A 22457-nucleotide genomic window follows, 5' to 3' on the forward strand; every position below is an offset into this window, starting at 1 on the left:
CTTCCTCCCAAAGGAGCTGCCAGACGAGAATCTACTGGCAGCTGAAAAGGCAGGTCATTGGGTCTGTTTACGAAAGGACTGACCCCTGCCCTCACCAGAAGTCTGAGCAGGTGAACTCCTGTTCTAGGCCTAAAGGAACCTTGAGCTCTGCCCCTACCACGCCTAGACCTACCCCTAGACTGGGAATCATAAGCAGGATATGTCCATCCCTTAGTAGGCCAATTTCTACTAAACTTTGGTGGCTGCACCTGCAAAAATCTTTAACAGTTTGCATAGACTTAGCTTTGTCCTCCATTTTCTTTAAAACTGCTTCCACAGGCGAACCAAACAACACATCAGACTGTAAAGGAGCATCCAAAATCCTTGTCTTAACATGCTCAGCTAAATTCTGATCCCTCAACCAGGCATGCCTGCGAAGAACAGAACTAGTGGCAGCCACCCTCGAGGAGGCCTGTACAGCATCAAAACCACATTGCAAAGAATGCTTACCCACTTGTTCAGACACATGAACTAAATCCAGCAACTCTTTACACTCAATACCTTCCGCCAAAGCATCCACCTTAGATTTCAGTTGTGAAAGGAGATAATTTTGATATTTTAGCATGTGAAACTGACAATTCAACGCCCTCATGGCTAAAGTGGAAGAAGTATACACTTTCTTTCCCCATCTATCCAAGGCCCTTGCCTCTTTATCAGTGGGAACAGGGTTTTTAACCACAGAGGCCTTAACACCTTTAGGTCCCTGAGAAATAGTTTCCGGGTCTGCCCTAGGACTCTTAAAAGATACTTATGAGCTTCAGGCACCCTATAGTACCTATCAGGTTTAACAGGAGCAGGAGGCAAAGAATCAGGGTTCAGGGAAGCTTCTGCAAAACATCTTCCACCACATTCAACACAGGAGGTATAGCTAAGGGCCTATGCTGGGGTAAAACAAGAATTCCCTAAGCCTTTTCCTGGAATCAGAGTAATCCTGGCCTTCCCATTTAAAGTGCTCCCTCATGGAATGCAGAGTCTCTGAAAATGAGAAATCCTCAGGAGGAGAAGCTGTAGGAGTGGAATCATCCACATCAGAATCAGAATAAGGAGGATACTCCTGCAAATCTTCCGCAGAAGACTCAGAAGCCTCTGAACACTGTTCAAAACTATCAAACTCAGGTTCCACCCTAGGCCTCTTATCGGGGGGGGCATAGAACCTCTAATCATAGTAATCAAATCTTCTGCCATTTTAAGCATATGTTTCTTAGGCACAGAACCTGAAGTGCTAGGAGAAGCCCCACTGAAGCTAAACTTGGCCTACCTCTCAAAGAAGTTTTGGAAACAGAAGGAGAGGCTCTAACTACCTTGGGAAGAGAGGGAAGAGCAGTTACCTGAGAAGCCCCCTCAGCCTGGCCTACCTCCTGAGAAGGCACATCCTGTAACAGTAAAGTCTCTGCTTGAGACTCCAAAGAAACTCCTGGCAAAACCTCTGGCTCCACTGAGCCTTCTAAAGAACCGACGTCCGGGACTGCCGGTTCATCAACCCTAGGCTTCGCTGTTTTGTCCTTGCGCTTCTTGACGAAGCGGCCGGAGCATCCGACGGCATTTTATAATTGCAACGCTTCCCAAACACTAACCTGGCACAGTCTAACCTCCTCTTAATAGTGCGTTTGTTAAACCTAGCACAAGAGCGGCATCCAACAACGTCGTGCTCAGGCCCTAAGCAAGGTATACACAAGGTATGGTAATCCCTATGAGGTATCTGTTTCCCACAAGAAATACAGTTATTCACTTTTTCTGACATCCGTTAAATACTGAGGCAAGAAAAACAAAATGTTCCCCAACGGGTACTTAGCCAACTCTGATTCGGTCTGAAACTCCGACTTCAGAAAATTTCAGAACGCCAACCTGCACTCGCAAAACTGCTTCTGCATCGGACCATGCGGCAAAAAAGACTGAGGATATGACGTCGGTCATGCGCATTAGTACCCTGACGTACTGACGTCAGTCTAATGCGCCCTGACCGACGTCAGCCATATACTCTGGTATTCGGGCCGACTGGACAGCGGACTACCCAATAGTTAGGACTGCAGCAATGTGGAATGAAGAACATCCTGTACAATTCAATTGAAAAACAAACAAATCTGCTAAGGGAAAAATATAAAAAGTAATACATGTACAATAAGCTGGTTGCATAAGTGTGCACACCCTTAAACTAATACTTTGTTGAAGCACCTTTTGATTTAATTACAGCATTCAGTCTTCTTGGGTACACACCTGCCATCAATTAAGGAGACTCTGATTAACCCCAAATAAAGTTCAGCTGTCCTAGTAGGATTTTCCTGACATTTACTCAGTTGCCTGCTACAGCAAAAATCAAAGTTCGCAGAGAGCTTAAAAGCATCAAAGGGATCTCATTGTTGAATGATAGTTACGAGAAGGGTACAAAAAAATTTCCACTGCATTGGATATACCATGAAACACAGTGAAGATAGTCATACAAAAGTGGAGAAAATATGGGACAACAGTGATGTTGCAAAGAACTGGGTGTCCCCCCAAAATTGATGAAAAGACAAGCCAAAAACTGGTCAGGGAGGTTGCCAAGAGACCTAGAGCAACACTGAAGGAGCTGCAGGAATTTCTGGCAAGTACTGATTGTGTACTACATGTGATAATCTCTCGTACTCTCCATACATCTGGACTATGGGGTAGGATTGCCAGACAGGAGCCTTTTCTTACACAGAAAAACAACAAGGCCCGGGTATAATTTGAAAAACAATACATCAAGTCTCCCAAAAGCATGTGGGAAAATGTGTTATTGTCTGATGAGATCAAGGTTGAACTTTTTGGCCACAACTCTGAAAGGTACATTTGGCTCACAAACAACATTTTACATCGCTAAAAGAACACCATCCCCACAGTGAAGCATGGTGGTAGCATGCTTTGGGGTTGCTTTTCTTCAGCTGGAACTGGGGCTTTAGTCAAGGTGGAGGGAATTATGACCAGTTCCAAATGCCAGTCACTTTTGGTCCACAACCTTCAGGCTTCTGCTAGAAAGCTGAAGATGAAGAGGAATTTCACCTTTCTACATGACAATGACCCCAAAAATATATCCAAATCAACAAAAGAATGGCTCCATAAGAAGAAAATTAAAGTTTTGGAATGGACCAGCCACAGCCCAGACCTAAATTCAATAGAAAATCTGTGGGGTGACCTGAAGAGGGCTGTGCAAAAGAGATGCCATCGCAATCTGGCAGATTTGGAGTGCTTTTGCAAGGAAGAGTGGGCAAATATTGCCAAGTCAAGACGTGCCATGCTGACAGAATCATACCCAAGAAGACTAAATGCTGTAATTAAATCAAAAGGTGCTTCAACAAAGTATTAGTTTAAGTAAAAAGTATATATCCTACTCACGCTGAAGATGTTTTAGGTCAAAACGGAGCAAAAACAGTGAAAAATCCTGAAGTGGCACCATGGCTGAGGTTATATAAAAAGCAACTAAAGCATAAAAGCAAACGTAATTTAATTAGAAAACAAACAAAAGGCTTGAGTACATAGATGAGCGCTTTCAGTGAAACTTCGCCTTCTTCAGATCATTTAGTACAAAGGTCCATATTGGTTAAAATAACAATAGATAGCCAATCATATTAGTTACAACTAACACACCTTCAAAAATTAACAAATGAAAATGTCAGGTATAAAATTAGGAAATCAGGAAGTATAGCAAAAAATGTATCTGACCATTCCTAAGGTAGGAAGGGTTCTAATGACCAATAACAAGACAGTTCCTGGATTGGAACAATAACATTGGAAAAACTTATTAAAAACAAACATAATGTGAAAAGACCTATAAGTTAAAATTGTGTGTATGTCATGAAAATGTAAACAGTAAACTCCTTGGCACTTTGTGATTAATATATGCACGTAATAAGTACGTGGATGCTTAAATCTGCCAGCTTTCGCGGCTGTGGATAGTGGTCACACAATATTACTGAAAAAAGGGTCCTCATTCACAGTAAGGTTAAACAGAGTAATAAAAAAAGTAATAAAAACGTAATAAAAACATGAACTACCCATCTGGGATATTTGATTCTTATTTAGGCTACTAATGGACAATGAAAAATAGAAAATAAAGTCATGAGTTCTAATATGAAGCTGTCCGCATTCGCAGTTATGGCTATTCAAGACATTAGTTAGATAAGACAATCAATAATTTACTTAAATTATAAGCAGCCAACCAGTAAATCGGCCAAAACTCTGCAGTAAAATTTATACAGAGCTAGAGGACTATGACGGAGACCATCCGTTTTCACGGCTACGGCCATTTTCATGCACGAAGTTGGAAACAGGCATTGAACTTAATTAAGCAAACTTCTGCTTATTCACAGTTTATTTAAAAGCTAGACTGAGTTTTCTACAAGTCTAAAAACAAAAGCTATCCGCAATTGCGGCTACGGCTGTTTCCACTGATACAACTTGGGCCAATCAAAATAGCTGTTGAAGAGTGATAGCCAGTCAATACATAAGTTAGGTCACTTGTAGCGAATCAGTAAATCGGCCAAAACTTTACAGTTAACTTTATGCAACAGAAGACTGAGAACAGAGACCGTCCATTTCCACGGCTATGGCCCTTCCCACATACAAGATTGTTTGGCCGATTTACTGATTGGCTGCCTATAATTTAAGTAAATTATTGATTGGCTTATCTAACTAATGCCTTGAATAGCTGTAACTGTGAATGCGGACGGCTTCATATTAGAACTCATGACTTAATTTTCTATTTTCCAATGTCCATTAGTAGCCTAAATAAGAATCAAATAGCCTAGATGGGTAGTTCATGTTTTTATTATGTTTTTTTATTACTCTGTTTAACCTTACTGTGAATGAGGTCTCTTTTTCAGTAATATTGTGTTACCACTATCCACAGCCACGAAAGCGGGCGGACTTAAGCATCCATGTACTTATTACATACATATATTGATTACAAAGTACCAAGGAGTTTACTGGTTACATTTTCATGACATACACACAATTTTTACTTATATAAGGTCTTTTCACATTATGTTTGTTTTTAATAAGTTTTTCCAATGTTATTGTTCCAATCCAGGAACTGTCTTGTTATTGGTCATTAGAACCCTTCCTAGCTTAGGATTGGGCAGATACATTTTTTGCTATCATACTTCCTGATTTTATGCCTGGCATTTTGATTTGTTAATTTTTGAAGGTGTGTTAGTTGTAACTAATATGATTGGCTTTCTATTGTTATTTTAACCAATATGGACCCTTGTACTAAATGATCTGAAGAAGGCGAGGTTTTGCCAAAAGCACTCATCACTCAGGCCTTTTGTTTGTTTTCTAATTAAATTACATTTGCTTTTATGCTTTAGTTGTTTTTTATACAGCCACAGCCATGGTGCCGCTTCAAGTATTAGTTTAAGGGTGTGCACACTTATGCAACCAGGTTACTGTACTTTTTTTATTTTTTTATATTTTTCCCCTAACAGATTTGTTTTTCAATTGAATTGTACAGGTTATAGGTCACATTAAAGGTGGGAAAATTCCTGAAATGATTTATTGTGGTCTCATTTTTTTATATCACAAAAACCTGACATTTTAACAGGGGTGTGCACACTTTTTATATCCACTGTAGGTAAGACTGCAAGTAATCTTCAGCACACTTGGGTAACAGAAGCACTAGCGGCAAAGAAGCGTGCTTCTGTTTGCAACCAGGGGAAGAAGAAGTATGTGTGATGCCAATGTGAAAAGGATCTCTGCAAAGTACAGAAAGCTGAGCAATGGATAAAGATAGACAAAACTCAGAAGGCTACAAATTCCTTACAAAACAAAGCTATGTTTGAGTTTTAAGTAAGCTCTGTAAAGCATAATAAAATATGCAATGTACACACTACACTGATGATGTGCGGCACTCATAGGGTAAACATGAACTGTAAACACAACTTTGGAGAGTCTACTTATTTTAAACTTACCATGTTTCTGGTCCAAAAGCTCAATTTTTTCTAATACATCTTTCCGCATGTTAGCAAAACGGACACGGGCCTCTTGCCGACAACGGAGAATAAGTCTATATTCATAGTTTCCTGTACTGACCCGGTACAAGGGCTCACCAAGAGCCTAAGATCAAGAAAAAAAAGCAGCAGAATTAGGGCACAACATGTGGCTCACTCTACAATTATATACAAATATGAACTACACTCAGCCCTTCATTCAGTACACATTGGAAATCACTCCTCTTTTATTGAACTTAAAACCTGATAACTGTGCAGCACTTACGAGTTTCAGTATTTTATAATGTTTAAAGCTAGGACTGGAACGTTCACTATAATAAAGAAACAAGGCTAGAACTACAAACAACTTAATGAAATAATTTATCTCAAACTAGTTAACTAGTTTCAACTTTCATTCTGGTATTTATCTTACTGGGGTAGATGTGGCATTCTTACCACTGCAGAACACATGAAAATGACTGAAAAAAATAGTTATATGGTTTCTGAGAAATTACATTTTTGTTGAATTGTCTTTTCCAAAAGAAAAAAGAAATCATTTAGCAAACTAAACCATATGGAGAGTTTTTTAATTCTTGAAGTAATATAACTTAACTGACAATGATACTTTTTGATTACATCAGATCAAATAAACAGTAAAAAGAACACTGACTTTGCCTTATTCAAATTAAGTGAAGCACCCTGTTTATGGGATGAAAAGAATAAGGTAATCTGTTTTGTATTACAACTGGTAGCAATCAGACAGATGTATACAACTGTTATGCAAAACAAAAGACTGAGTTAGAGACAGTGAGTATTACAAGGCATTATAAAATACTTATTAAAAGGGTATTTGACAAAGTTATGACCCTGGCAATCTGACAGGTAACAATTCTTAACTTTGGATACTATGATTATCCAGAATATGAACTCCTGTCGACTGTGCTCACTGCATAGGCAGATCTTCAACAGAAAGGCTTGAGCTAAGTCAGATGACTACAGTAACATTGTACAAATAACACTCAAGAAAAAACACTTTCTGAAATATCATGCACAAAATAAAAAAAAACAATTTTCATGGGAGGTAATGTCCAATGTGTGCCTTTAATGTTGTTGAATCAATGGCGTTAATGGTCCAAGGCTAAAGTGACAAAGCTGGTGAATAGCTGTTTTGACATCCTTTGGTACACTGACAGCAAGTTTAGCCTTCGATCTTTCTTTTGGAACTGATTAAGCACTCTTCCTGCATTAAATACTATGAGACCTGTAAAGTGTCATTAGTGAAAAAAGAGTGATAACTGTGGTAATAAGCACATCCCTGAACAAAGACACAGTGGATACTGGCATAGGTCTTGGGAAACATGGCTTCTATAGATGCAGCAACCGTATTTTTTCACTAGGCACTGTGCATAGGACACTGAACCACCTTCAGAAGTCTTGTACCAGGAACATGCTGACAATCTAAAAGCAAGGGGATACACATTTATACTGCTCCTGGGTACTAATGTGAATGATACTTACTATGCAGCTATATTCTTCATCATCCATTTCCTTCACCTTCAGACAATAGGACTGAAAAAGAAAAAAGTTTCATGAAAGAGAATCTTACACATACCTATATCATGTAAGAAAAAAATCATATTTTGTTTTCTTTTTTCTCTGTTCTAACTCAATGCCAAACAGCCATTCACAGACACTAGCAACTGTCATATGTTTAGTAAGGTACAAGCAAAGATTAATAAAAGAAAACAAAATATAAATACTGATAACTGCCTTTCTCATCCTCTTCTATAGCACAATCACTGGCAGGAATAATATGAAATGGATGTAACCATGATTTTTAGAATGTATGCCACCTTTAAGAATGCATCCCTCCCCAAATGTTGTTCTTCTTTTGGCTTTTCCCGGTTAGGGGTTGCCACAGCGGAACTCCGGTCCGCTAATGATCGGCAGTAGATTTTTATGGTGCCGAGGTGCTAGCTCGATGCCCAACCTTCAACGAAGGCGTGCCCATTCTACGCATGTCTTTCGAATGCCACTTAACCGCGGGGAGGACATGCAGACTCCACACAGAAGGCGCTCCAGCCGAGAATCGAACAGGAGAACCTCTTCCTGTGAGGCAACAATGCTACCACTGCACCACCGCGGCTTAATGCATCCCTCCCCAAATAAAGTAAAATAAAAATCCTGAAATCCCAGGCATAACTTGAGCACCCTGTTACTTCACAGCTGAATGCTACAGCTATGTGGTTTGCATTAAGTCTGCTATGCCTACATCATATCAAAAGGAGGCTATACACATTACTTACTGCTTCAGTGTAGCTTACCCAGAGTACTGAACCTGTGGCATTCACTGCCATGATAAAGTAGATTAAATGTGAGAAAATTGTTTCAAATGAACAAGCAAGGCAAAAAAGTTATCTATTTGTTCAGCTGGAAAGATTTTTTTCAGATTTAGGTTTAGCCTGTCTCAGAGCTCTAAGCAACTGCTGTTGATTTCTTAAAAATAAGATCTGTCAACAAACTGCATGTCATGGTGTACAATACATATATGCCTGCCCATGCCTATGAAAGACATATTCCAGTCACTATGCCAAATAAGCACTGTGTATTTAAGAGCTACCTTTTTTTAATGCAGGGCAAATTCCACAAACCTCTTGCTGTAACAGTGCTTTTGGGAATCAAGCATCTTACAAGTTTTGTTATAGTTAAAAATAAAAGTAACAATGTTAACACAGACAAAAACATTTTCCTCTAATGTAAAATGTTTCTTGACTGCTCCGAATAAATAAACCATAATATACATTAATGAAAATGAAATCATTTCCTGTAATCCTGTCAACATTTGAGCTTTACATAGAGGCAAAATGGCATCAAGTGCTAAGATCCAGAGGGTTCAAACACTCTGAAGTCTATGAGTATCAATGACTAAAGCAATGGGCACTGTGAAGAAGCTTCGGGTACAGACAAGAATGTTATGGAAATGGTCAACCTCAATTACATTACAGTTATTTTAATGCGGCATTAGAGTGTGTTTGTAAAGCTACAAACATAATATTTGAAAATGACTTAGCCTGCAATGATTCTTCAGTGATGAAGACACGATTATACCTACGTTTCTAGGTTATTACAAGGCAATTCATCTCTATGGATCATCTGGGACCTAGCCAAAACAATTCCCTCTACATATTACTGCTTCTAGAAGGGAGTATGGGGACAGAACTGGGGTGCATTTACAGTTACCCATCCACTGGTCTAGGTTGTATTTAAAGAGGGTTAGGGAGCTACGTTATTTAATACAAAAAGGAAGTCTGTTCCAGAAGAGTTTAGGTGTCTTGGACAGGTGTCTGTGGTGTTAATGACTCTATGAATATCTAGGAGATCATGCAAGACAAAGCTTTTTGAGACTTTGCATGCAAGGCAGAAGTCACCCCGAGGAGAAAGTATGACACAGAGGAGAGAGACAGCTTTAAGGCATTCTGCATAGATGACAGAACTCAGCCCTTGTTTTTCTTATTGAGGAAGTATTGAGATCTCTCAAGTGAGACCCTGTGTTTCAACAGCTACATGCTGAAAAAAGCATTTTATTCAAATATGGGCTTAACAAAGGGGGGTAGAGAGGAATGATAACATCCCTGGGCATAGAAAATATGCATTTTGTAATTAGCTGAGCTAGGTAACAGGATTTTCTAATGACTCTAGCTATATGGTGGTCAAACGAGAGCTCATTATATATGAAAGTGCTCAGATCCCTACTTTTTAGGGAGGCATCATCTATATGGTAGGTGTTATGCCTACCTGTGTTTTCCAAAGGTGACAATACCACACATTTTAGTATTAAGGTTTAGAAAATGGTCCTGGTACCATTTGTTTGTACATGCTAGACCCTCTTTCTGGATCAAGGAAAACTCCAGAGAGCTGATGATGGCACCAACGTTGCAATTATCTACAAAAATGATCAGCCACACACCCGACATTAAATTGAACATTAGAGAAATAACCACCAAATAAAGGCAGCTCCAATACACAGCGATGGGAACCCCAGTAACAAGCCATCTGGTTGAGAGTATGCCCTCAATCCTAATTGGTTGGGTTTTGTCAGTTTGCTACACAGCAGGTTACATAAAGAATTCATTTTAGTTTGATTAGTTTGTGTACAATGCCTGCATGTGGAATGGTACTGAAGGCCTTGATTAGTTGAGGTACACTGCATATATACAGATTTGTCCTCATTCTATGCCTGAGTGACTACTTCAAAGAAGTTCACTAGGTTTAGCAGACAGGCTCTTCTCTTCACAAGCCTAAAATGGCTTGGGTCAGGGTATAGTTATCTTTGCTTATGAAGTCTGTAACAAAGCATTCGATTATCTTACAGGTAAGGTAAGGTTTACTGGTTTATAGTGGGGCCATATTATGGAGGGGGATGATGCCAGTTTTCTTCCATGCCTCTGGCATGAAACAACTGAGAGTCTGAAGCTGAACAGACTCAGGGACAGGTCAATGTGTCAATACTTCATACTGACAAGGAAGCACCCCAGTTCACTCTCCGGCCCCATGGTGCTACGTTTTTAATACCTCTGAATGACTCTTTAAAACATGCTTAGAGGTGACTAAGGAGTTTGGTTGAGTAGACATGATGACATGGCAGAAGCTGGGAGGAGAAGGGAGTGAAGTTTGAAGTTTATCTGGTAATATGTCGGCCATGTCCTCATGCACTGAGTAGGTGTTACTGTTATGTAACAGCTTAGTACAAGTGTAGTTTACAAGGTTTCTATCATAGATGAAGAATGACTTAGGTTTGTCCTTTTTAGAGGTAGGAATTTGATTTTTTTCCAAGTTCTTCATTTAATTAGTCATGTTATATTAAAATAGCAAAATTTGTTACCAGTCATCCATACAGATCTCATCACTGCTCTGCCCTTCACGAACTAAACTGGATCGAACTACCTAATCTAACATCCTTGAACCAACTCACAATTGCCCACCTCATTCTCCACAAACCCAACAACTGCCCTGCTCTCAAAAATCTAATTCAGGAACACACTAATTCTAGAATACTAATATCTTCTGCCAAACAACTCCTAAAAGTCACCAAGGCTAACAATAGCTCTTGGGACTCTCTCTTCTCTAATCAGATATCCAAAAAAATGGAATTCCATTCCCCAACATATTTGAAATACCTTTAATACTTCCACCTTCAAATGACTTCTTAAGGAACACCTAAGAAACACCTGGCTATGTTCCTGCACTATACCACGATGAACCTTCTATACGTGTTCACTCTACGCCCTCTTATTCTATTCCAAAACCTCTCTCATCTTTCCTTCTCTTCTTACCCTTTTTTTCTCCATTCCTCTTACCTTGCCCAGTACGTATACCCTACCTGTTCCTACTGTCTCTCCCTCTTATACTAGCGCAGGTATTTCTCTTTACCTACTCCTGAAGTAATACAATACTGGATCATTTAATGAAATATGCCTCTTCTTAGAACAGAAACATGGATATATTCTCAATGTATAATACTGAACTAAGTTTCAACTTTTTTATGTTGACATATTCAGCCGTATTTGGCCATACTTTATTAGTTAACAAGTACTGCTGTAAGTGACACAAGGTTTATTATAGCTTAGCTTTCTCAATTGTTAGCTAATAACTATTTGCTGTTGTTTTGCACTACTGCTATATGTGTTATATGTGTTATTAGATGCTATGCAGTGGAGCTTTTCTCCCTGGGTCTCCACTGAAAACGGGCTTCCTGCCCAGTCAGACTTTTTCGGCATACAAATGTAAAATAAATAAATACATGTATTCCTTGAGTTCAATTGTGGAACATGGGTACACAGTTTATTCTTACGGATGAAGAGCAAAGAGCATTTGTTTTTATTTTGTAAAACAGTTTGCTTATACCAGGGTTCTACTACAGGGGTTTGTTTATAGGTTCATAGGTTGGTACTAGGCTATCGGCCCTAGGGCCTATGCAAGCCTAGCCATAACAATTCCCTGGATATTTCTTCCCACAATATTTACTTCTCTGGACCCCTGTCTAGCAGGGCGACTGACATGATCCCCGGGATGAATTTCCTATCTCCCATCCAATCATCAAGGTTCTTTTTGAAGAGGCCAATGAGGCACTCTGCTTTGTATGGGCAGTCTATTCCAGAGTATGGGGAGTCTCTGGGTCAGGAATTTATCCCTCCACCATGTTTTGTTCATTGTGATGACAAGGTTTAGATCCCTGGAGCGTGTGTCTCTGAAGGATTGGGATTTCTTTAAGTGGAGCATGTCCAGCTCAGGGTTTGACATGGCCTTGTATGTTAAGCAGAGATCGCCTCTGAGTAGACGATATGCCACAGAGTATAGCTGGAGTTTTTTTTAGACAGTCAGCATATAGCATCTTCTTTAGGCCTGTGATTCTTTTAGTGAGGTATTTCTGTGGCCTTTCCAGCTGTTGCAGATGTCTTGTGAGGTACATACCAAACGGGGCATTATATTCTATAATGGGACTAATGAGGGATGAGCACAGTGGGACAATGACCTCCTTTTTTCTGGATGAAAAGCCCTTAGTGATGAGGTGTGCCACATAGAAGGATTTCCTGACTGTTGTGGCGATGTGGTTATCGAAAGTGAGACCACTGCCCACCTGTGTCCCTAAGTCTTTCATCACACTTTCAATGTTTAGTGTCCTGCCACCTATGTGGTAATTCATGGGTACATGTTTTTTTTCCAAAGGGGATAACTATACATTTCTTGGCATTAAGCTTGAGCCCACGGCTCTGGCACCAGGCATCTGTTTCTGTAAGGCCCTTTTGTAGAATATCCACATAATTTGGGGATTCAATAATGGCTCCCAGTTTGCAGTCATCTGCAAAATTTGTTAGCCAGAGTCCCTTAGTGTTGGCCTGTACTTCAGAGAAGTAGATGGCAAACAAGAGTGGTCCCAGGACTGAACCCTGAGGTACTCCACTTATCACTTGTCTGGAGCTGGATTTGGAGTCGGCTACTTTTACAGTCTGGGTTCTGTCAGTAAGCCAGTTGGCAACCCATCGAGTGACGTAGGGATTTATGCCCAGCTTAGTAAGTTTATCTATGATTCCAGAGTGGGGGATGGTATCGAAGGCCTTGGCGAGGTCCAGATAGGCTGTGTGGACCACCTTACCCTTGTCCACAGCTCTGGAGACTGATTCGAAGAAGTCAATCAGATTCAGGAGACAAGATCGGCCCTTCACAATCCCAAACTGGGTGGGGTCCAGTGTTTGAAGGTTGCCAATGTCTTTGTTTATAAGTTCCATGATAATGTGTTCCATGCCCTTACAGATCAGGCTTGTCAGACTGATGGGACACTAGTTCCCGGGATCCAAGGTGGATCCTCCCTTGTGGAGCGGGATAACTGTAGCTGTGCGCCACTCAGTGGGGACGAAGCCTGAGGTGAGGCTATGATTAAACATGACACTTATGTGAGGTGCCAGTTCATTTTGTAGTTCATGTAGTACACAGCCTGGGATGTCATCTGATCCCATGAATGCTGTATTCTTAAGCTTTGGAGAGTGCGGTTTCTACCTGTGTGGCCGTGATTATTGGAATTTGGCAATCTTTTGGTATTGAGATGGGCCTTTAGGGGGTGAGAGGGGGGTGAAGTTGGCACCAAATCGATCTGCCAGGATATTGGCAATATCCTTGGGATCAGTATATTTAATGCCATTCTGTAGATCTGAGCATAGCCATTTAGATTCTTGACATAACTATAGATTGCCTTGTGGTTGTCTTTGGAGTCTTTGGCAATTTTATTTTCGTAACTAGCTTTTGAGGATTTTATGAGGGATCTCAGCATCTTACTGAGGCTGGTGAGGGAGTTTTTTGCATCCTGGGATTTTCCTCTTTTCTGCAACAGTTTCTTCCTTCTGTTGTATAGTTTGTTTATAGCAGGGGACCACCAGATTGGCTTCCTTGTTTTGGAGAAGAGCATCTTGGTTCTATTTGGGATGGCACGATTCATGCACGAGTGGATGTGCTCGTACAGTGCCTTAGTGTAGGATTTTGCAGTCGAACTTCCAGATCCCATCTGCGTGGGTGTTGTGAAGTTTGTCACTTCTGACTTCAGTAACATGAAGTTGGCTTTGGAGAAGTTTTTTAAGGAGGTTTCCTTACTGGGGGGTGGGATGTGGATATCAAAGGTTATTTGCTTATGGTAAGACCTGACCAATGAGGGGGTGACCACTGGTGTGGAGCATCTATCTCCCATGTTGGTAATGACCAGGTCTAGGATATTGGAGCCCCTGGTGGGACAATGGATTGGTTGATCCAGGGCGTTGAAATTTATGAATTCCAAGAACCATTAGGAAAAGGAGTTGGTACACCAGTAGTTTTCCCAATTAATGGCAGGGTAGTTGAAATCACCCAGTATTAGGGTGCTTGGTTGTATCTTAATATTTTTCAGTATGTTTAGAAAGGTGTAGTGAGAATCTTGGGGCATGGTGGGGGGGATCTGTAGCAAGCTACAATTTGGATTGCAGTCTTATCTAGTGTTAGTTGCACCTGGAGAATTTCAGATGCATTGTGTTGGGCAACTAGCCTGGAGGTGTGAATATCCTTGGTGAATATGGACACTCCTCCACCTTTAGTGTTTCGGTCTTGGTTTTGTGGCCGAAAAGTGTGGTAAGAATTGTAGCCTGGTATTGCAGGGGTGCTCTCTGGAGCCTTGAACCAGGTCTCAGTTACTGCACAGATATCGATGTTCTCTATTTTTAGGAGTGCCTAGAGAGAGTGCATTTTGAGGTTTAGACTTCTAGCATTGAGTAGCATTACCTTCAGATTTTGCATGCTTGTATCTGTTATGGTGGTGGTTTTATCCTTTGAACCTTGCCTAAAAAAGGCACTATAGGGATGGTAAGAGCTTTAGCCAGTAACCTGAATCCCAGGGGTGACAGGTGCAGACCATCTCCGGCAAAGCATTGTGGTTTGTCGATCATGTCTTCCCAGACAGATGAATACTGGATCTCCTTTGAATGACACCAGAAGCTTAGCCAATTGATGAAGTCAATCATTTTGCCCTTATACTGCGGTATTATTCTGGGCTAAGGCAGGTTGCTACTCAGGGCTAGAGTCATACCTGCCTGGGTCACATGATCTCTTCCATGTCTCTTTTCATGTAGTCCAGGGAGGTATGTCTCAAGTCATTCACTCCAGCATGGACAATGACAGAGTCGTATTTGTACTTGTTGTGGAGTGACTTGAGTGCATACGTTATGTGGCGGATCCTGGCACCCAACAGGCAGCTGACTGTAATTTTCTCCTTGTTCAGCCTGGTGAGTGGGACATCAGTGTGCCTGACTATAGAGTCACCTATGACTAAAGTGTTGGGTACATTGTCTTGCCTTAGGGGCTGTTGTTGGGTGGCACACTGGTGTTGTGAGCTATGTAACACTTTGGTTGTGACTGGTGTTTGCTTTTCGGCTTCGGAGGTCCTTGCTGCTTGGGCAGGTTAATGTTAAGGGCCTCCGCATATGTGGGTTTAGTGCTGCTATATGTGGGTGTTGATGGTGTGGGTTTTGAAGGGCTATGAGCTGCTTGAGGTGTAATGCAGTTGTTAACCTTCTCCTCTTGACTGTCTAGCACAATCTTGGCCGGAGAGAGCTTTGCTTCCAGTTTGACTATGTAAGTGCATCTCTCGCAGTTTGTAGTGCTGGGTGATAGGAGGAGAGGATTGTCTGTGTACATTAGGCAGTTGCCGCACTGCCCCAGTATGCCCAGATTCACCAGGTGGACAGGAGAAATCACCGGAAGCTGACCCTTGGTGCTGTATTTGTGCTGGCTCAAGAATGATGTTTTGATGAAGGCAGCGAGGTAAGAAAAGAAACTCTCTGCAAAAGCAGTAGAGTTGATTACTGGGTCCTAGGGGGAGGGGGAGACAGGAAGGCTGAACCACTTCAGGCCATCAACTAGCTGCAGTAGGTTTGCCTTGGTGAAATCTCTAGACATGATGGTCCACTGGCTTTTCAGGTTTGGTCCTAATAGTGAAAAGACCACTGATGGGTAACTATAAGTGCACAGCATAGAGGCACTATATTTCTGATCACCAAGTCTCAGACTAATTAGCTCAGATTTAATTCTTGCAGCATTTACTACTCTTTTGGGCTTAGGTACTTGTCTCATTTTTGAAAGGTACATTGCACATACCTTTAGGGATTCCTTTTCTCCCCTCTTATCCTCTCATCATCTGTATTTTTTAATGAACATCTTGAGATTAGTATAAGAAGTCTAAAACTAAAATTTAAAAATGAAAAAAAAAATTTAAAATTAAATGTTATTTATTTTACATTTGTTTACCTGGTAGTGTCCAACTGGGCTTGTGGCCCGTTTTCAGTGGAGACCCAGGAATAAAAGCTCCAGAAAAAAATACAATGCAGATAAAGATACACACTAATATATTACCAAGAAAAAAATAAGAAAAACTAATTACCACAATTACCAATTTTTTGCAAACAAATATTAGAATAATATTTTTCATGTAGTTACAACAATTCTAAATATAAATACCACAGGGTCTAGATAAGTAAGTAAAAAACTGACAACAGGCAGTGAGCAGACCTACACTGATGAGACATGTAGCAATGTTACAGAAAGTGAAAAATTTGGTTTTGGATTGTATAAAATAAGTACAGACCAAAGGCTTTGTAAAGGAAATACTAACCAATTGAGCTGTAATAGTGGAAAGTAGTATGTGAGAGAAGAAATTAGCATAGGAGAGAGAGGAGTTATGCTGCTAGAGAACACGAGCAAAGCCAGTTGCTTTTAAGATGTTCTTTTATTTTTGTTTTAAATGTGGAGGAATAAGGGTTGCATTGTAAGCTTAGCGGAAGAGCATTCCAGGACTTAGCTACTTTGTTTGAGTAGAGGGAGTCACCATGATAGTTATGTGACTGTGTTATTTTTGAGCAATGGCCTATTGGAAGATCTAAGGGACCTGCTGTTTAACTGTAACTGGAGCAAGGTTGAAATTGCAGGGCAGCTATTAGGGCTGTGTATAATTTTGTGGGCTAAAGTAAGTTGGTTTAAGGTTAACAGGTTTGGAAGTTCTAGCCAGTTAAGTTGAAGAACAGCAGAGCAGTGATGGATTTTATGGGGATGGCTTGTGGCAAACTTTGCAATTTTGTTACAGCAGGATTCCAGATTGTGCAGGTCAGCTTTATGTAAGTTGGTAAAGATATGAGAGCAGTAAAGATATGAGAGCAGTAAAGAAGTGTAGAGAGTAGTTGAGATCTAGCAGTCGCTAGTTTGCCTTGGGGTGTTAGATATGGTTTGCTCCTGTAGAGAGCACCGAGCTTGGAGGTGACTTTTATGATAGTTTGTGAAATGTGGTTATCACATTTGAGATGGTCATCTACTATAATACCTAGAAGTTTGGCTTGGTTTGTTGGCTTAATTATGCTACCATTTGTGGAGTGAACAGAGAGGGGTAGGTGGTTTGATTTGGTAATTTTGTTTGAGAAGATTAATTTTGTCTTATTTGGGTTAAGAATGAGTTGGTGGTTTAATGAGAATAATTCAACTTCTTCAAAAGCTTTTTGCATTTTATCTTTTAGTTCTTGAGGGGAAGGGGTGGAGGAGATAAGAGAAGTATTGTCTGCGTATTGTATGGTAGAGGCAAGCTGGGTCGCTGTGTTGAGGTTATTAGTAAATATGATAAAGAGAAGGGGCCAAGTATTGACCTTTGGGGTACACCAGTGGCAACTGGGAATAGTGGAGAGAATTTGTTTTCCCATTTAGTAGCCTGTCGATGGATTGATAGATAACCGAGAAACCAAGACAGGGATGCTGGACTGAGATTGCATGTAGCAAGTTTGTTTAGTAGTAGTTGGTGGGAAATGGTGTCAAAGGCTTTTGACATGTTCAGGAAAATTGCAGAGACTAGTTGTCCCTTGTTCATTAGGTAATGAATGGCATTGGTGAAGGATAATAAGGTTGAGTTTGTACTGTACTGTGGTCTAAAGCCATGCTGGGAATCTGATAGAAGGTTGTTAGTGGTAAGGAGCTGTAGCTGAAAACATTTTCTAGGATTTTGGCTAAGGGTGGGAGGATAGCTATGGGGCGGTAGTTAGAGATTTCTATGGAGGGGCCACCCTTGTGGAGGTGGATGATATGGGCAACTTTCCAGAGGAGGGGCACTTATTGTTCAGAGATAGACCGATTGATTAATATAGAGATAGGATAGGCAACAGATGAGGCAGCAATTTTTAGGAATTCATTTGGAAATTGGTTGGCAGCCAGGCAGCAAGGTTTTAGTTTGCTTAGGAGCTTTTTAATGAAGGATGCTTGAATTGGTTGAAAGGATAGGGAGTTAGTGGAACTAGTGCCTAGTGAGGGGTAGCTGCTTGTGGCTGGCAAGGAGGGAGGAGATGGAGTTAATGAAATGTGAGTTAAACTGTGAAACTAAGGGTGTGGTGGTATTGTCTGAGGTAGGAGTGGGGGTGGTGGATTTACCAGGGTTGAGGAGGAAGTTGACTGTTTGCCAGAATTTTTGACGGTTGTGAAGGAACTTTTGTTGAGAGGTGTGGAAGTAGTACTTTTTATCACTATTAATTTTTTTCTTAGTCTAGTTTCTTAGTTGCTGATAAGTAGTGAGGTCAGATTTTTCTTTGATAGATAGGTACTGAACCTTGGCGTTGTCTCTTGGTTTAATGAATTGTTTTACCTCATGGGAAAGCCATGGAGTTTGCTTGGATTTGGGACATATTTTTCTGGTGGGGGCTAGGCTATTTAGTATTTCAAGAAATTTATTGTTAAAGAATTCAACTGCAAGGTCCAGGTTTAGGTTTTTTTAATGGGGACCAATCACAGCTTTGTAGTGATACACTGAATAATTCTGCTGAGAACTGTTTTTTACAGTGGATGTATCTGAAGGGATTGTAAGACTGAGTGTGAATTCTTTTCCTGAGCAGAAATGTAGGGACATGGTCACTAAGACTGATAGGAAGGCAGCCGGCTTGGTCACTAAGGATTGGTTTGTTAATATCCAGTCCAGTAATGACTCTTTTTTTTTTTTTTTTTCTTTAGAGTTTTTGTCGGTACGAGTGGGACTGTTTATATGTTGGGAGAAATTGTATAGATTAATAAAGTTAGTAGGGCAGTTTAAAGAGCAGCTGAGTCAGTCAAGATTAAGTCACCTAGGATGATAGTTTATTGATTGAATGAGTAGGCAGACCATGAGAGAAGTTCAATGCTGGAAGATTGTTTCCAGGGGACAGATATATGGCAGTGATATTTATGGTTTTATGAGGATTTATTAGGAGGTGGGTGATGAGAATTTCTGAATTGGGAATGTCTGGAGGTGTACAATTTAGCTTATCAAGTTTTAGTGTATCTTTGAATATGACTGCTACACCATCACCTCTTTTGTTTAGCCTATCTTGTCTTGTAATGTTACAGCTGCTGAAAGCAATTTCATAGTCCTTGATGTGAGGTTTTAGCCAGGTCTCTGTAATAACAGCTATGTCAGGAGCATAGGTGTGTAGGACAGCATGAAATTCACTATTTTTTTTGACAAGGCTTCTAAGACTGAAATTGGTTATTAATAGGTCAGATTTGGAGGTTGGAGGTAAATAAGTATGTAAATGTGACCTAGTAGGTTTTAATATAAAAAAATACAAAATGAAGACTTGTACATATCTGAATATGTGTGCTAACAAGTAAAGAAATAACATTTGAAGTTATAAAAAAATGTCCAGCTGCAGCTGCCAGGACCTCTGTTCCTGGAAAGCTATTTATCAGAATACCACACATTTGAAATCCAGAAATTTAGTTTATTCCTTAAAAGTGGGATAGTAGAAAAGCCTGAAAAAGTATAAAGTATACACAGTTCTGCATGTTGCTGTGGAAGAAGCCTAGAAGGTATGCAATATGTCTTAAGAAAAGACGAAAAATAAACCAGCAGCAACTGCAGAGAAGCTCAGGGATTATTGTGAGACTAGACATTAATAAGAAGTTATGTACTCACCATAATGTTCCATCTGAGTAGGTAGCTTCATTTGTCTGCAACCTGTGGGTCTTGGATCCGATATCGGATCCGAGCCGGCAACTTGTTTTAAGCTAATGGATCCGAGCTCCTAGCTCCTCCCCTCACCTATAATCCCCTGCTAACCCTCCATGACCTCAGATCGAGTTTGCCCCTCAATATATACCCAAAACGGGTATCCAACTAAGATAGATCCGAAGAAGGCCAGGGGGAAGGAGGGGGGGATGGTTGCAGACAAATGAAGCTACCTACTCAGATGGAACGTTATGGTGAGTACATAACTTCTTAATCTGAAGTAGGGAGTTCATTTGTCAGCAACCTGTGGGACAGAGTCCCCAGCTACCTGAACCTTGGGTGGCCATCATGGAAGGATATTGCGAAGCACTGCAGAGCCAAAGGATGCTCTCCCTCTAGAAATCACGTCCAGTTTGAAGTGGTTAATAAAGGTATGAGATGAAGCCCAAGTGGCTGCCGAACAAATATCATCCAATGGGACTCTAGACTTGAAGGCCGCAGAAGTAGAGATGGAACGAGTGGAATGTGCGTGAACTCCTTCAGGTGCCGGTCTCCCAGAGGCTTGGTACGCTAATAGGATACATTGAGAAATCCAGCGTGATAGAGATACTTTTGATATTGCTTTCCCCAAATTAAATTTGGCAAAGGAAACGAACAGCTGGTCGGATTGTCTATGAGTATAAAAGCGTAGCTGCCTATGAACATCTAATGAATGCAGCTTGTACTCTCCTTTATTCTGATAGTTAGGGAAGAAAACTGGTAAATTTATGGATTGATTTATATTGGTTTCTGATGCTATTTTGGGAAGAAAAGAAGGATTGATCCTGAGGTACACTCTGTCCGGGTGAAAGATCAAATAAGGAGGCTTCACAGAAAGAGCTTGAAGCTCCGAAACTCTTTTTACAGAAGTGATGGCTACAAGGAATGCTGTTTTCCAGGACAAGAATTTGAGATCTACTGAGGCAGCGGGTTCAAAATGTGGAGCAGTCAAGGCTTGAAGAACTAGTGAAAGATCCCACGGTGGTACGGCTTCTTTTATAGGGGGTCTAAGCAAAAAGGTGCCCTTGAGAAAGGTTTTACACAACTTGGCCGACATCAAAGGCCCTGTATCATGTCCCACATGGTAATGTGAGATGGCTGCCAATTGCACTTTGACAGCTGAGCAACTAGCGCCTTCCTGAAAAAGTTCGGTTAGGAAGTCTAATATGGACGGAAGAGGAGCCGTAAAGGGATCTAGATTATGATGCTCCGCCCAGATGGAGAAACGTTTCCATTTACTACGGTAAACTTTCCTGGTGGAGGGCTTATGCGCTGCCACAAGGATGGCTTTGACTGGTGAAGAGATACCGGGAGTCCTAACTAGGAGTGGAACTGGAGCAACCAAGCTGTCAGTTTCAGATTGTCCAGATTTGTGGTCGGTAAGTCCGACGGATGGGAGATTAGATCCGGACTGGGATCCAGAATCCAAGGAGGATTCACTAGGTGAGACCACAGGTAAGGGAACCAAATTTGCCGAGGCCAGAATGGGGCAATGAGGATCATCCTGCTCCCCAACTGCGAGGCTTTCTGTAAGAGTTGCAGCATCAGGGGTAGAGGAGGATAGGCATAAAGTAGACCGGGTGGCCAAGCATGCACCAGAGCGTCTCTTGGAGTTTCCCCTGGAGGGGGAATCAGAGTGAAGAAATTGCCGCATTTGGTGTTTGAGGGAGAGGCAAAAAGATTGCAGCAGGGTTGCCCCCATATTGCGAATATCTGCTTCGCTACTAGTGGATTGAGAGACCACTCGTACGGGGTAAGAAGGGTGCGACTGAGTTTGTCCGCTAGGATGTTGGTCCACCCCGGAATGTGCGTTGCAATCAGAAAGCGGTTGGTGGAGATCGCCCATTCCCACACTCTCATGGCTTCTCGGCATAGAGGGTAAGATCTGGTTCCCCCCTGTTTGTTGATGTACCAGACAACCGACATGTTGTCCGACTGAATTGCAATCGTTCCTATGGGGAGGAGATTCTGAAGTGCTTGCAACGCGTACAACACCGCTCTCATCTCCAGAACGTTGATATGCAGGGAGGTCTCTGTATCGTTCCACGTGCCTTGGACCGTCCTGCCTGAATAATGCCCCCCCCACCCGAGGCGGGAGGTGTCCGCGGTCACCGTGGTGAGAGGTGCAGAAGGGACGGCCCGTATGGAGGTCCGAAGCATGGAGCCACCATAATAGAGCCCTCCTGCAAGCCTTGTTGATAGCAATGGGGTGGTGAAGAGGAAGGGACAGAAAGGACCATTGCAATAGAAGGGTCCATTGCAGTACCCGCATGTTCAGATGGGCGCATGGAAGGAGTATTATCGCTGCCGCCATGGAGCCCAGTGCCCTCAGGACCAATTCCGCTGGTGGGGGTCTCTGATTGGAGGATAGCCCGCACATGGAGTTGCAAATTCCGAAGTCTCTCGGACGTTAGAAA

The 22457-nt window shown here is 41.4% G+C and overlaps 1 protein-coding gene across 1 annotated transcript in view; it reads right to left on the bottom strand.

Moving 5' to 3' along the window:
- PICK1 (protein interacting with PRKCA 1) overlaps positions 1–22457 on the bottom strand; it is a gene marked incomplete in the record, with an annotated part of 678344 nt that overhangs the window by 101592 nt on the left and 554295 nt on the right. Inside the window, 2 exon segments of the mRNA XM_044068524.1 lie at positions 5964–6108; positions 7500–7550. Coding sequence (XP_043924459.1) covers positions 5964–6108; positions 7500–7550 — 196 coding nt within the window.

This window comes from Protopterus annectens, chromosome 1.part0 (assembly GCF_019279795.1).
Source record: "Protopterus annectens isolate FY-2018-M chromosome 1.part0, PAN1.0, whole genome shotgun sequence".
NCBI lineage: Eukaryota > Metazoa > Chordata > Ceratodontiformes > Protopteridae > Protopterus > Protopterus annectens.